General features: G+C 46.1%; 1 protein-coding gene across 1 annotated transcript in view; it reads left to right on the top strand.

Annotated features, from left to right (window-relative positions):
• The window catches only part of ASTN1 (astrotactin 1), a 318,570-nt gene that overhangs the window by 154,275 nt on the left and 149,203 nt on the right, over positions 1-15,092 (top strand). The window contains exons 5-8 of the mRNA XM_061183080.1: positions 796-903; positions 5,446-5,595; positions 6,557-6,724; positions 14,553-14,637. Coding sequence (XP_061039063.1) covers positions 796-903; positions 5,446-5,595; positions 6,557-6,724; positions 14,553-14,637 — 511 coding nt within the window. The remainder of the gene's footprint in view (positions 1-795; positions 904-5,445; positions 5,596-6,556; positions 6,725-14,552; positions 14,638-15,092) is intronic.

Genomic DNA, 15,092 nt, shown 5'->3' on the forward strand with positions numbered 1-15,092 from the left:
CATCCCAACGTTGTTTAAAAGAGCAAAAAATTGGAAGTAGCTTAATGTCCATCAATGGGGAATTGCTTAACTACCTGCACATCTGTCTCCCATCCAGTGGCTTAAGATGATACTATAGATCTATATTTGTTAATATGGAAAGTTGCCCACCCATCTATTAAATGGGGAAAAATGAGGTTATAAAATAGAAGGTACAGCAGAATGCCATTTTTAAGGGGAACTTAAAAAACCTTTATCTGCTTCTGTGTCAGAAAAAAGATGGAGAGTGTATTCATCAAATGTTAACAGAGTCTTTCTCTGACTTGGAGGATTTAGAGGACACCAGCGTTGTTCCTTTTAAACATTTGGGGGTCTTTTGTTTATTCTTTTTTCTCTTTTTCACATTGAATATATATTAATCCTAGAACCAGTTAAAAAATACAATATAGATATTAAGACATACAGACATATGCCCCTTAGGACATAATTCCAGCCTCTATCAACCAGAATCACGACGTGTAATGAGGGAAATTTCCCTTTCTTCCTTTTCCACGTACCGTCCACGATGGTCCTCTCTGGCAGGTGGCTCCCTCAGTAGGAGCATGGGCTGGGTGGATGTAGGGCTCTAGTCATGGCTGTCATACCAAGGTCTCCTTCTCCAACAAATCTGTGTATCAGGAAGCTCCAATCCCTGTGGCTACTCCTCCCAGATTGTCAGTCACCCTGCTCGTGTTTTCCTCTTGAACTTGCCCAATGATTTGGTGTCATGAAGACAAAACTGAAGACACTGCTTTTGCCCTTGTCTTTTCATTACAGCTGGTTCCGCCTTCCTGAACCCTGAAGGGGATTCTAGCACAGAGGCAGAAAATGACCCCCAGCTGACCTTTTACACTGACCCCTCGCGGAGCCGAAGGCGCAGTAGAGGTAGGAAGGATAGAGGGGCAAAGTGGGGTGAGAGGGGCCATGGGGCGGGGAAGGCAGGGAGCTACAGAGGTGCTGGGTCGGGGAGGGGGCTCTGTGGACCAAAGCCAGTGTCCGCAGGAAGAATTCTTGGACCAAACTTGGTGTTTCCTCCTAAGGAAGAAAGAAGAGCCTAGAGTGGAAAATTTCAGAGAATCATCTCTCCCAGATAATGGCACTCTCAAACAAGTTTCCAAGTTGTTTGAAAGGCTATTTCTTGGTCAGAAGACTCTCAATTCCTTCTGGAAGCCTCGGGAGTCATATTTTGCTGTTTAGACACCGGAAATAAAGTTGATAAAATGTGTTATACGTGAAAAAATGGACAGTATATTTACTCTTGCTTACCCAGCCATCCTGGGATTGAGTGAGGCAGAGCTTGGGGGGTGGGGTAGTTGAGGAACGATCTGTGGCCTGAAAAACATGTGTAGTGGTTTTTGACCTTTAATCCCCTGCCCAGTAGAATCACAGGACCCCCAGGGCCCAAGTCCCCTCCCTTCTCCTGGCAGGGCCCAGGTTGGTTTGTTCATTCTTCTCAGTGTTGATAGAGTGGTCCTTTCACGCAGCCACGGTCTGTGACTCTCCACCCTGATGTTCAGTGGCTTCAGGCATGGCTATTGCAGCTGTGGCTACCAGTGCCTATGACTTTGTGATCTCACCATCATTACTGAGGGAGGTCTGTGTTCAGGCACCAAAAAAGCTTCAGCGTTTACTTGCTGTGTGATATTGGATAAAGACAACAACTTCTCTGAGCCTCAGTTTCCTCACATATTAAATGGGTTAACAATACCTCACGCATAGGGCTTAATTATATTAAAATGTGCCTTTTTGGTGACTGGCAAGGCACTATGAGATCTCTATTGTGTTGCTGTTAGAACTCTCCACAGTGCAGCCTTGGGTTTCTACAGCACTTCATCTTAAAGAATTTTAGACAGGGACCCCCTCGAGATACAATGGAGGGTATTTGAGTGATGTCATCTTGTGTGATAGTCAATAACATTTTCCCCAACCAACAATCAACCAGTGCCCCCCCCCTCAAAAGACACCTACCTTTTGGCTCTCTCCCACCTCCATTTGAGTTCTTGACATACTGAGGAATTCTTCCCAGAGATTGAAGGAAGCCCTGTTAATTCCTCAGTTCCAGTTCTGCAGGCTCTGCTGCTATCAGTACAAAAATTCTTCCCACCACTTTTCTCAAGAGATCAGTGGGGCTCTGGGTCGCCTAATGTCTGGTGCCCCAGTATCCCTGAGGTGAGAATGTTGACTCTTGATCCTCATTACATATTTATATACAGCAGAGAGTCGTCCTAGGCCCATCCACCCAAGGCCACAGCAAAGCAGGGTGGGTTCTGCTTTAATAAAATCCCATTTAAGAAAATCTATAGTAATGAACTAGAATGAGTTTCTTTGCAGCATAAAATTGTTACCTTTAAATACCAAGCTCTCCTAGTGCATCAACTGTTTACTGCTTTTAACTAGACTGTAAGCTTCTTACGGATGGGCATGTCTAATTTATTTTTCCAAAGTGCCTAGTGAGGGATTTTGCCTATAATAGATGCTTGCCAGTGTTTGTTGAATTGAACTGGATACATCAATCAGGCCAGCAGGAAATTTTATAACCCACCCGCCATGGGTCAGGCTTTGTGATCAGTAGTAGAAACATGAAAATATGGCACAGTGATAAGGCTTAATTTAATAATATAAATAAAGTAAAATGAGTACTCAGAAGAGAGAACAGTTAATTCTACCTGGCAGCAAAAGGAGGCAAAAAGGGAGAAAATAATTAGGCTTGGGTTATATACAATGCATAGAATTTCTTGAAAGAGGAAAATCTAGGGGAAGGGCATTTCAGTAGAGGAAAAAAGCAGATACAAAGCCTTGAGGGCACAAAAGAACGTGGCATTTTCAAGCAAGTAAAAGGAGTTCAATGTGGTAGTTGTAATCCAGGATTTGAATATATAGGCACACAGGGATAGGAGGGATGGGGCTGGATAACAGGCTAGAGAACCAGTGCATGCGCGATGTTAATGGGTTTGCACTTGGTTCTGTAGGTCAAAGGGGACCAGTGGAAATTTTGAAGTCAGGTAGAGATGCTGGATGATGGGTTGATGATGCAGAAGGACCAGAGAGACAAGAGGCAGAGCAGCAAGTCATTGCCATCACAGGAGAGCAAGCGCCTGTAAACAGTGACTACACTGCGTGAGAAGGGCTGTAACAGCAGGGTGCACAAGGGCTGGAGGACCAGCAAGGAATGAGTGAGAATCGGTTCTTGAAGGTTTCAGGGAAGTGTTTACAGGGAGATATTGTTTGAGCTGAGACTCGAAGAGTAGGTGTATACCAGGCTGACAAGGTGACAAAATGGCATTCTGTGGAGGAGGAAATAATATGTGCAGAGTCACAGGGACATAAACAATAATTGTCTAGTCAGAGAGCAGTAAATAGTTTACTAGAATCAAGCTTCTGGGGCAGCCTGTGGTCTGCTTCAGAAATAAGGCTGGAAGATCAGGAGATCTTCCTTGACTGAAGGACTTGGACCTGACACTTCAGTTGGAGTCATTGAAGGTTTTTTAAAGAGCAAAGCCCTGGTCTGCTCTGCTTCGTGAACGATCCCTGTAAGGCAGCGTGGAGGATAGGTGAGAGGAGGGGGAAGTTGAGGCAGGGAGACTGGGTGGATGGCTGTTGCCATAGTCCAGGGGTGAGATGATAGACCGAGGTAGGGATGCAGAGGATGGAGCAAGAGAAATTTTGGACACAAAATGAAAAATGATTTAATGGCATTGGTGGGGGGTGGGTGTGGCTTATGAAAGAGAGGGAAGAGATAGACATGATGGCGTTTGGGGGCTTGAGGAACCAAGTAGACGGCAGTGCCATTCGCCGGGCAGTGGAAATGGTAGGGAGAGCAGGGCTGGAGGGAAGGTGCAGAGCCCAGTTTTGGATATCGCATTTGAGTGCCTGAGGGCCATTCGGGTGGTGGATCTGGGCACTGCTCAGGCCTGGTATGGGCTGGAGGAAGAAATGTGTAAGTGTGGGAAATAGACTCCGTGTTGAAAGGGTACTAACATGAATAGAAAATCTCCAGGTAGCAAGGGACAGGGGATCCAGAGGCCGCCTGCCACCCTGCAGTCACTCCCTCCCAGCTATTGCCAACACACCCACTCAGGGAACCTGCTCCCAGGAAAGATGTGTGCAGCCATAGACCACATCTTTCCCCATGTTCCTGAGAATGGCAGTTGCAAAGACTCCACTGGACCCAGAGATTGAATAGTGAATTGTCTAGGGGCTGTAGCCTCAGTGGATCTGTGTGTTGATTCCAGCTCCCCTCCTTAGTAGCTGCTTGACCCTGGACATGCCCTATAGCCTCTCTAACGCACTGTTTCTGTGGGAGCTGCCTCATCGGGCTGTGTCATCGTTAAATGATATGCCCAGGTATAAGACACGTAAGACACCTGATATGTCAGGTGTAAGGTGCCTGACAGGTAATTACACTTATTCATAAGTGTTAACTATCACTATAAGGTTAATCTCTTTGAGACTTATTTTCCTTATCTATAAAGTGGGTAGTTACTGTACAGACTCATAGATTTATCATAAGGAAGCAAATATTTAAAATAATGTATGTAAAACACTTAGCACGTTGTCAGCCATAATAGATGCCTTTCATTGCTATCAATAATAAATATTAACACAGACTGTAAGAAAATTCCAAAATATTCATACATTTTGTTGGCAGCTTGCTTTGCTTTCTTGCTTTCCCACATCTGTTCTGTTTCCATATGAAAGGTCCCTCTTCTTACTACCATTTTATCCTCTCCACCAAAACCAAACAAACACCCCCAAAACCTCCCTTCTTAGCCCTGTCCCCAGCTACTTGGAAGTGTTTCTTATCCCTCAGCTTTCATATTTTCTCCCTAAGCTTCCATTTACAGCCTAACCCCAAGGACTGCAGGACTCGGGAGGGCCTTCTGGTGTGACAACATCTTCTACTTGCATAGAGCAGACGTTCCTTATTTTCCTCCTTCCAAGCCCTAGACTGTCACCCACAGAGTAGGTGAGAGGTAGTTTGAGCCCCAGGAGTGGAGGAGCTGGTTTGTGAGAGCGCCCTCTGTGGATAGCCATGGGAAGTGCAGGGAGTTCCAGCGTAGGGGTAAAAGCATTCCCACCACCCTTGGGCAAGAGGTTGGAGCCCTGCCAGGCGAGTAGAGGGGGACAGTGCCCTCCTTTATGATTTCTCTTGTGACCTAGCCCAGGAGGCATGCAGAGGACTTGCTCACAGCTGACCATTGTTGACTCTGAGGACCACCAGTGGCCCAGTCCCCTCTGACACCAGGCGATGACATGGTGTTCCATGAGGGTGAAAGTCACTGAGCTCACGCACAAGACACATGTCCCACCTGGGCTGGGTTTGCCAGCTGCCTCCCCTGTTTTCCAGGTTGAGCAGCAAAAGGCCGAGATGGCCCTTCACTACCAAGATTTTTACCATCAAGTTTCCTGCTTTTGCCTTATTTTCAGTGGGCTCTCCCCGAAGTCCTGTGAATAAGACCACCTTGACGTTGATCAGCATCACCAGCTGCGTGATCGGCCTTGTGTGTTCCTCTCACGTCAGCTGCCCTCTCGTTGTCAGAATCACCCTGCACGTCCCCGAGCACCTGATCGCTGATGGTAAGTCCACCCCTGAGGATGCCACCTCCTCCCCCTCCCCCGAGAAGAATGTTTCAGGGTGGGCAGGGAAAATACAGACAAGCCAGGGGGCCCTGTTACCTATTAGTGAGGAAAAAATAAACCCAGATAAGAAAGACTTAGGACAAAGTTAGATTGTCCACTGATGAAATCAGAAAGCAGGTTAAAAAAAAAAAAATGAACAGATCACCTCCTCCTTTCTATGCCCATTTCCCATTTCTATTTGTTTTTAATTAAGCACCTGTCTTTGTGGATAAATGCAGAGCATACTGGCTATAGGTAGATAGACACCAAGATTCTCTTAGCCTCTGAATGGGGAAAAGCTAAGTGGAATAGTAGAATGTTTAAGCATTCGCCACGTTTCCGTTTGATATGCCTGGTGAGAAATTCCTAATTGCAGTAACTTGCTATGAGCCTAGAACTCTGAAGCAATAATTTACTTTCATCCAGGGGGACCCTGATATAATGAGGGAATAATATACATTCTGAGAGTCCCTGAATTAGTTAAGCCCAGAGCACCTAATTGACTTGTTAATGTCTGTTCTCTTGGTTGCCGTAAGGCTGAAAACAGGTGGGGACTATCTGGAGTGTTGGAGGGCCTATTTATTTCATGGCAACTGAAGACAGGCAGCAGGTCTCTGTTCCTTGGATGACTGCCAGGGTCTGATGGAGCCGTGCCACGGCCATCACAGAGCTGCTCTGTCCCTGTATCCCTTGGGTCCACCCTAGTAGACATGGGATGGGACAAGGCAGCAGGGGATGATGTGGTGGCCTAGCCTCCATCTGCTGACCCCTTGCTCTGTGACTCATGACGGGCCAGGATTGGTAGAAGTAATGACCTTGGGTTGGGGGTAATCTGCAGAGCATCGCTCAGTCTGTCTTCAGTAACGTGTGTGTGTGTTGTGGGCACACACGGACATGCCTCCTCTCTCTCCCTCTGCAGGGAGCCGCTTCATCTTGCTGGAGGGGAGCCAGCTGGATGCCAGTGACTGGCTGAACCCTGCCCAAGTGGTTCTCTTCTCTCAGCAGAACTCCAGTGGGCCCTGGGCCATGGACCTTTGTGCCCGGCGGCTCCTGGACCCCTGTGAACACCAATGTGACCCCGAAACTGGTAGGCGGGAGCACCGGGCAGCGGGTAACTGTCAGAGTTCATGCCTCTTGCAACTACCCCTCAAAATCCAGGCCATCCCTCCCAACTGACCCATTACCATTGGGAGCCGAGACCGTGCAAGCTGGCAGCATGTGGTTGAGCCCCTGAGCTGGCTGGCTTAACATGTGAGGTCATCTTCTGGCAGAAGCCTTGGAAGCCTCCTAACTGTAGCCCCAAGCCAGACAGATCAGCTCAGGATGACCTCCACAGCCCATGTGCCCTCCAGTCAGGATATCAGCCAAGGGGGCTAAACTTTTATGCATGTTTATTGTAGAAAATATGGGGGGGTTTCCCTGGTGGCACAGTGGTTAGGAATCCGCCTGCCAATGCAGGGGACACGGGTTCGAGCCCTGGTTCGGGAAGATCCCACATGCTGCAGAGCAGCTAGGCCCGTGCGCCACAACTACTGAGCCTGCGCTCTAGAGCCCGCGCGCCTAGAGCCGGTGCTCCGCGAGGAGAGAGGCCACCTCAATGAGAGGCCCACGCACGGCAATGAAGAGTAGCCCCCGCTCACCGCAACTAAAAAAAGAAAGCCCATGCACAGCAATGAAGACCCAACGCGGCCAAAAATAAATAAATTAATTAATTTTTAAAAAAGGGAAAATTAGAAAAGCTTATAGAAGAAAATGATAATCATCTATAATTCTATCTCCTGCAGAAATAATTTAAAAATTTTAATGTCTTTCCTCCCTTCCTATCTTTTATCTATGCCTGATTCTTAGAGGCTTGTAAGCACACTAAGTCCAGTAGAGTTTTCTTGATTTTTTTCACTTAACATTCTATCATGGGAATTTTCCAGAACCATTAAATAATCCTTAATAACGTAATTCTAATGGCCATTTGGTATTCCACTGTATGTCTATATAAGAGCTCATTTAAATAGTCCCCTATTATTTGACATTTAAGACGCATTAAATTTTTAATTTTTACAAACACTACTAAAATGAATATCTTTCCACATAAATGTAGGGCATGTTTGAAGTTATTTTATTCAGATAAATCTTAGAAGAGAGATGACTAGGTCAAAGGGTATAGCCATCTTTCAGGCTGTTATATTGTCCAGGGGGGCTGGGGCTGCTCTGAGAGAGGGGGTTTGAATTCATACACAGCATGTACTGGGGCGCTCTCAGTGCTTCTTGAGCTCCAAGATATCCAGGAGTATGGATCCTTCATCCCACGTTGCTTTGCCCTTTCATTGTAGAAGGGGTTCCTCTATGGTAGTCTTTATAAAGACCTATTTCCAGTAGGTTCAGTACCACAGATAGCTCCTTCCCAGAGGAGTGGTAAGATGCCTAAGAACCAAGGAAGGGGAGGTACTGATGTCTAACATCCCCAAGTGAAACATTGTTGGAGTCTAGGGCCAGCTCTTCCAGCTCTCTGTACCTCACTTACAGCCCCTCCTCCTCCTCCACACACACACACACACACACACACACACACACACACACACACACACACACACACACACAGATGCATCTTTTTAAGGTGCCGGGGTAGAAGGATATTAGTAGAGGTTGACTCCAAGAGATCTAGCCGTTACTTCTGTTACAGTGCATTGCTGTAGCTCTCTGGGGGAGTAACAGGTAACTGCAACATCTAAAGCTCACCTTCGTAGGTCTAAAAGTTGTTGTTATGTGGGCCCATCACAGAGATTCTAGGTCCCCCTGTGAAGGAGAAAGTACAGCATTTTAAACATCTGATATCTAAGACTGTGCTTACTTACTGCTCCTCCCACGCTGTCAGGCAAACACCAAACTAGACAGATGGGCCGTGCACCATGCCCAAAAGCCAGTGGGCTCGGGAGAGAAAAGCAGGCTCGTCTTAGAGGTGGGGCCTCTCCATGCAACTGAGCTAGTCTCTGGTCCCCTCTGACTTGGATTAGGAGACCCTGGACCATCTCACTTGTTAAACTTACTTCTGAGAGAAACGTGATCTCCAGAGGGCCTTGGAAGCTTCACCTGAGGTTTTAAAGAACAGGAAGCACTTTGAATTACAGGTGGAAAGAGGGATTGGTGTTTTAAGCTTGGAGGGTCTTAGAGATAAACTCCTTCTTCCTTTAGGTCAATGCTCAAATTCCCCAAGAAGTTACACGACTTGCCCGAAGTCCCACAGCTACCTAAGGCAGAGTCGGTGTTCTATCTACCATGAAATCAGAGCAGAAGTGGGATTGTAAAGGGTTGCTTAATTCCCCCAGACAGGTCAGAGCCAACGTATTTGTCACTGTGACACTATTCAAGCAATCACCGTTGCTAAGCATCACTGTTTCCTGAGCCAGAAGCTGAAGAACCTGCTTGTCCATAACAAAGCTCCCATCACCTCTTCAATCCCTCCTGGATGTCTCATTTCTAATCCTTACTGAAAATGACTTTGGGAAGCCCCTCCCCTGCTAGTGACTTCCCAGTGTCTGTGACAATTAATGAATTTCCAACTGGAAAGCCAGGGAGGGAGATTAAAAATAAGAAGCCACCGCAGAACTAAGGTGCGACATCTTCATTCCGGGGTAGCCACTGAGAAATGATACTGCAGGGACTTCCATTTTCATTAATGCTGGGGTTGGAAACCCTCCCCCTTCCTGCCCTGCTTCTGTCTGTGCCTGGGATGATGTGGTCATCCCACATGCTCATCAGTAAGAAACTTTATCGCCTCCCACACTCCATCCTAAAGCCTTTCTCCAAAGAGCTGAGTGTGGGCATTGGCTGCAAGTCAAGTCGACGTTATTTTTGCAGTCCTCCAGCTAACTCACTTGGAAATGTCATAGTGTTGGGACATGTGCTTTCCCAGCCATGCCGAGGGGTCTGCCCACATGGATGGGTGGAACTGTGCAAGTGCACGTGTATAGTTTTTCACACATGCAAACAAACACACAAACACAGGCGCTCAGTCCCTGCAAAGGAGCACCCTCCAGTGCCTGAAGCTGTCCTCAGGCATCCTTTCAACGTGTTTCAAACTTAAGTGTGTGTTTACTCATCACCTGCACAGAGGTCCAGAGTACCAGGTATGGTAGGAGGCATAATGGGCCCCCAAAGATGTTCACGTCCTAATCCCCAGAACCTGTGAAAATGTTACGTTACCTGGCAAAGAGGAATTCAAGTTGCAGATGGTATTAAGGTTGCTAGACAACTGATCTTAAAATAAGGGGAGTATCTGGATTAACCAGCTGGGCCCAATGTAATCACAAGGGTGCTTAACAGTGGAAGAGGGGGGCAGAAGAGGCCAGAGTGATACGACATGAAAAGGACTCCACCAGCCATTGCCGGATTTGAAGGTTGAGGAACCAGTGAATGTGGGCATCCTCCAGAAGGTGGAAAAGGCAAGGAAACAGATTCTCCCCTCAAGTCTCCAGAAAAGAACATAGCCCTACAGACACCTTGTTTTTAGCCCAGTGAGACTCATATCAGATTTCTGACCAGCAGAACTGCAAGATAATATATTTCTGTTGTTTTCAACCACTGAGTTTGTGGTAATTTTTTATGGCAGCTATAGAAAACTAACACACTAGGGAAGGACAAAAAGGACAGAAGAAAAATAAGCATTGTTATGCCCTCTTTATATCACCCTGGCACAGTTTATAGAAGGTGGCTGCACAGACTTTCTGCAGATGTGTCAGGAATCTACGGAAGGACTGGACCTGGAAGAGACTTGAGACCATTTTCCATTCCAGCCTCCCTTTTCCATTCTAGCAACGTGCTATCGGGGAGGGACGTAATGTACCTAAAGCTCTTAGCCTGGAAGCCCTCTGCCAACTGCACACTGACATCTTCTCTCAGATCATCCCAGGCTAGTAACCCTGGGTGTGTCTCTGGTCACGTGGGGCTAACAGCAAACCACTGAAATTGTAATGCTTAATGCCCGGATGGATCCAGCCAGGGGTTGACTTTTCCTGTACTTTCTAAGGGTTTTTGTGGTGGTTGTATGTTGGCTTGTTTTCTGAGGGCAACACAGACTAACTTGCCTCAGCAGCTTCTCTCTCTGCTGCATTCCTGGCCTTTATTCCGCCATATGGGCAGCTGTGGAGGCTTCACACACCTGCTTGGTTTCACAGCCCCCTTCAGTTCTGGCCACAGACCCTCATTGCTCTTTTCAAGATATGTAGCTTTTCTGAGTCTGCAAGGAGCATGCACTTCCAAGCTAAATCAAGTTTTAATCACCATCCAAGATGGTCACTGAAATTCCTTCTGTCCCAGATCTTTCCATAGGCTGGTCCCAACCATGAAGAAATGTGTAAAATCTGGTGAGGGGCATTGGACCAGTTTTCCAGACTCACTCTAGCCCTCCTCCCCTTTCCTTACTCTGAATAAGGGCCTCTCTCTCTCTCTCTGTCTCTCTCTCTCTCTCTGTCTCTCTCTCTCTCTCTCTCTAGTCTTCCCTGGTTTTTAGAACCTAGTTAGGTGGGGTAACACAGCTCCCATTTTGTTCCTGCCACCTGGATTGCCTATTCATCCCAAGCTCTCTTTTGTGGCTCAATTAAAGCACCTCCCTTCAGGGTGTACTTCTGGCCTATTTCCCTCTGTCTGCCCTCCCAGAGTCATGTGGGGTTGTTTGACTCTGAGCCTACCTCTTGCCTGATGTCTGCCCAGGAGAGGAGACCAGGCAATTAGATATTATTCAAGCCCAGATGTCTTACAAAGATTTCCCTTTTTGGATGAAGCGTACCCAATTCACTTTAATAAAAGCCAACTGCTACCTGAAGGATGGAGGTGATCAGGACTTTTGGGCTTGATCTGTAGTTATGTCATGAGGAACTTGTGGTGAGCCCACTCATGTCTGAGGAGCCCTAGCTTCAAGATCTTTCTTCAGTCGTTCGATGAGGTTTGTGCCTCCATCCATGTATGGAATGGGAAATGACTGAAGGCACTGCCTGTCAGCATCTGCCTTCAGGGTCAAGCACAGATCCAGTGTAGGCATCTCCAGGCCCTGCACAGATCATCTCTTGGGTGGGCTTCTACTCTCTGGCAGTGTAGTTGTCTGTGAGTGCCTCCTGCAGGGCATGCTCTATCCCAGTTGGGCACTTCTCTGTGGCCGTGACACGTCTCTCTTTTGGATTCCTATGAACACCACCACAGAGTCGGCACGTCATATGTTCCCTGCCATCTGTCACAGCAGATGCAGAGACTGTAACACTTCTAGCTTAGGAGGGCATCCAACACCCTTGTGGGGTCTTTAAAATTCACAGCTAACAGTCAGAGCCTGTGCTTGCACGAAACCCCTCTTAAAGGCAAGATTTAGCAGTTGGTTGCCATAGCAACTTCCCTCATCAAGTCTGAACTCCTTTCAGTGTAGATGGCCAGACTGGTTTAGAGGAGGAATACAGAAGAGGGAAGTTTGGTGAGTTCCGGAAATGAGGATGATTTAAGAGACAAATTTTGGAAATCCTCAAACTCTAACATGATATGTTTGAAAAATGTCTCTGTTGCTCTGACTTTGGGCTGCATATAACATTATATGGAGGAAAGCTTTATTTGTTGTCAGTAGTGTGTCCCCACATAGTAATGAATGATGGAAATCTCGTCAGGGGATAACGACTATGAAGGCAGTTTGAGAAAGGTGAATGTGCTCTACAAATGGTAGATACTGCCAGCATTAGGAAAATCAAGCTCTGCTCGAACTCTGAGTTGTTACTGCATTTATTTTTACATGTTTTGTGGTAACTAGATATCAAGTGTGGAAGGGGGACTACCATTTTTGTCAGTCTTTAATTCTAGGCAAGCCATCCAGTCAAGAACATTGTAAGAGTCAGACTGATGGGTTTGACAACCTCTTGAGATTCCTTCCTGTTTTGTAATATCATATCCATGCCTAATGTCCACAAGGAAATTGAAAGATGATCTCCTTAAGGGCGAATCATTTCTGGGTCCTTGACCCATTAGTTGGCTTGATATTGGCACCTTGGGGAGAGGTGGTGGTGATGGTATCTATAAATTTGGGACACACTCTTTAATTAATTTGTTTATTTTCCATTATACAGTATTTATAAAAGGTCTACTCAAATAGAGGAAAAACTAGCTTGTTCCTGCTCTTGTGTAGCTTATAGTCTAGAGTCCATGCTTTCTTTGGAATTGATACGGTATGAAGCCTGGCTCCTGGTACTTCCCTTCTTTTGCCCTCCTCTGGTCCTTGCCCTCGTTATCTTTCCTTCTATCAGAGAAACAGCCTTCACCTGAAAGCCTTATCATCCGCTACCGAATTTCCCACTGTGTTTTCCTATGTTCGACTCCCAGCTCCCTGACCGTTCCTAGATACAGCTCAGCACCACTGAAGCCAGTAAGTTTCACCCTATTGTGAATCTAGCCCGCATGGAAGCCTGAGTTCGTCATATAGGAGACAAAATACTGATCTAACGCTCCCTGTGGATCCCTCACAAACTACGTTACTCATTTCTACTCCACTCCTCAGCACCTTGACTGAGCAGGTGTTGGAGAGGAAGACGAGTGTTATCTGGTAGTGAGACCCTGATGGACAGTAGCTTATAGGTCAATCTCAACAAGAATGGATGCACTTAGATCCTAACAAAAACTTCTTGCTCAGAGCCTACCCAATCCTTGCCCCCATAACTGTGAGGCCCCTTCACTTCATTTTTATTGTTTTTTATCTTTGAAAAGAGAGAATAGCTCTCAAAGCTATTACTCCATCTATATCCTTTTTGAGCGTTTCTTCCCAGGAAGATAAAGAAACCTTATCCTTTGTCTCCCTAGGTGGGGTCTGGCACCTTTGTAATTTTCAAATTTTAGGAAATCACACTCTGTTCTTTCACTGCGTATAAATTAAATAACCAGCCAGTGAAAAAGACAATACCAGTGCTTCAGTGGAACTGATCTCAGCAGTTTAGGGATACATAGCATTGCCTAAGGAATTATTAATATAAGGAAGCAGTTACAATTTTCTTCAAAGTCAGACTAAGTAGAGCAATGCTTCTTAATCTTTTGGGGGTCTTGGATTTGCTTATAAATCTGATGAATGTTATGGAGGCCTGCTGAGGAAAGATGCACATACACGTATGTACAGTTTCACATACGACTCCAGAGGGGTCGTGGACCTCTTGGTACACTATTGAAGTAAGTAATGATAATGAAACATAGTGATATCCTAAACAAACATAGATGACCCTTCTGTTTATCAGCACCAAGATTATGACGCATTTTCACTTAAAAATAAAAACCCAGAGTTCTTATAAAACTATGATAGGTATAAGTGGCCTCCTCTAAATACAGCAGTTGTTCTTGGGCTAGCAGCATGGCCTGGTTGGGACAAAAGGTCTGGAGTCAGACAGACATAGGTTCAAATATTAACTCTGCCATTTAAATCTGTCTCCAGATCCCGTAATTCTTCTGAGCCTCGATTTCCCTCATCAGGATAGCATGGCTAATCATATGTACTTTTCAAATTTCTTAGAAACATTTGATGAAATAACTGACTTATGTGGTCTTCAAACATGTGTTGATCATCTAATATGTGTCTTACAGTATACTGGCCACTGAGAAAATAACGACGAAGAAGTCCCTTTGCTCAAAGAGCTCTTGGACTTTGTGTCTGCAGAGCCCATGTAATAGGTGCTTTGTAAACGTTCGTGTCCTCAACTAGTGAAAGTTATCACGTAGTGAATATGGAGAGATTGGTGGTGTGTTCCTTCACGTGGGCAGTGGAGACGGGCATGTATGGCATAATAGGATTTATGGTCTCATCCGTGCCAGTGTTAGTTTTATGTGATCATTTCATATTAATTTTCTCCAACACAGACATGTTAATCAATTTCTTCTTATTTCTTTTTCTTCTTCCTCACCCTGCTTCTAAGGGGAATGCCTCTGCTACGAGGGTTACATGAAGGATCCAGTGCACAAGCATCTTTGCATTCGGAATGAATGGGGAACCAACCAAGGGTAAGTGAGGGGACGGCGAGTTAGCCAGTTCCCGGACGTCACCGCTCCCTCACGCAGACGTGACATGGAGCAATTGTGTGGAGAGGGACAGAGCTAAAGGGTGGTTCTATTCTGAACAGCAAACGGATAAATGTGTCACTGTGCGTTTCCATGTTTACACCATCCCAGTGATGTCCATCTCATCTTCCTCTCCATTTATGAGTTCAGAGATGATGCCTCTGACTCGCAGCCCCAAGCCTCCAGCTGGGATCTGGGAATCAAGCTGTCCCTCTCTTCCTTTTCACACCACCATCAGCCACGAGGATTCCACAGACAGAACTTAGCTGATGATTTTGTTGGAGACACGTGAAGTCGCACAGACTCCAGTGTAGCTCTCCCAGAGCTCAACGAGCTTTGCAAGACTGATATGGGTGGAAACTTGTTTTCACCAGTACTGTCAGAGAGGGTGAAATGCA

Source organism: Eubalaena glacialis, chromosome 3 (assembly GCF_028564815.1).
Source record: "Eubalaena glacialis isolate mEubGla1 chromosome 3, mEubGla1.1.hap2.+ XY, whole genome shotgun sequence".
NCBI classification, from domain to species: domain Eukaryota; kingdom Metazoa; phylum Chordata; class Mammalia; order Artiodactyla; family Balaenidae; genus Eubalaena; species Eubalaena glacialis.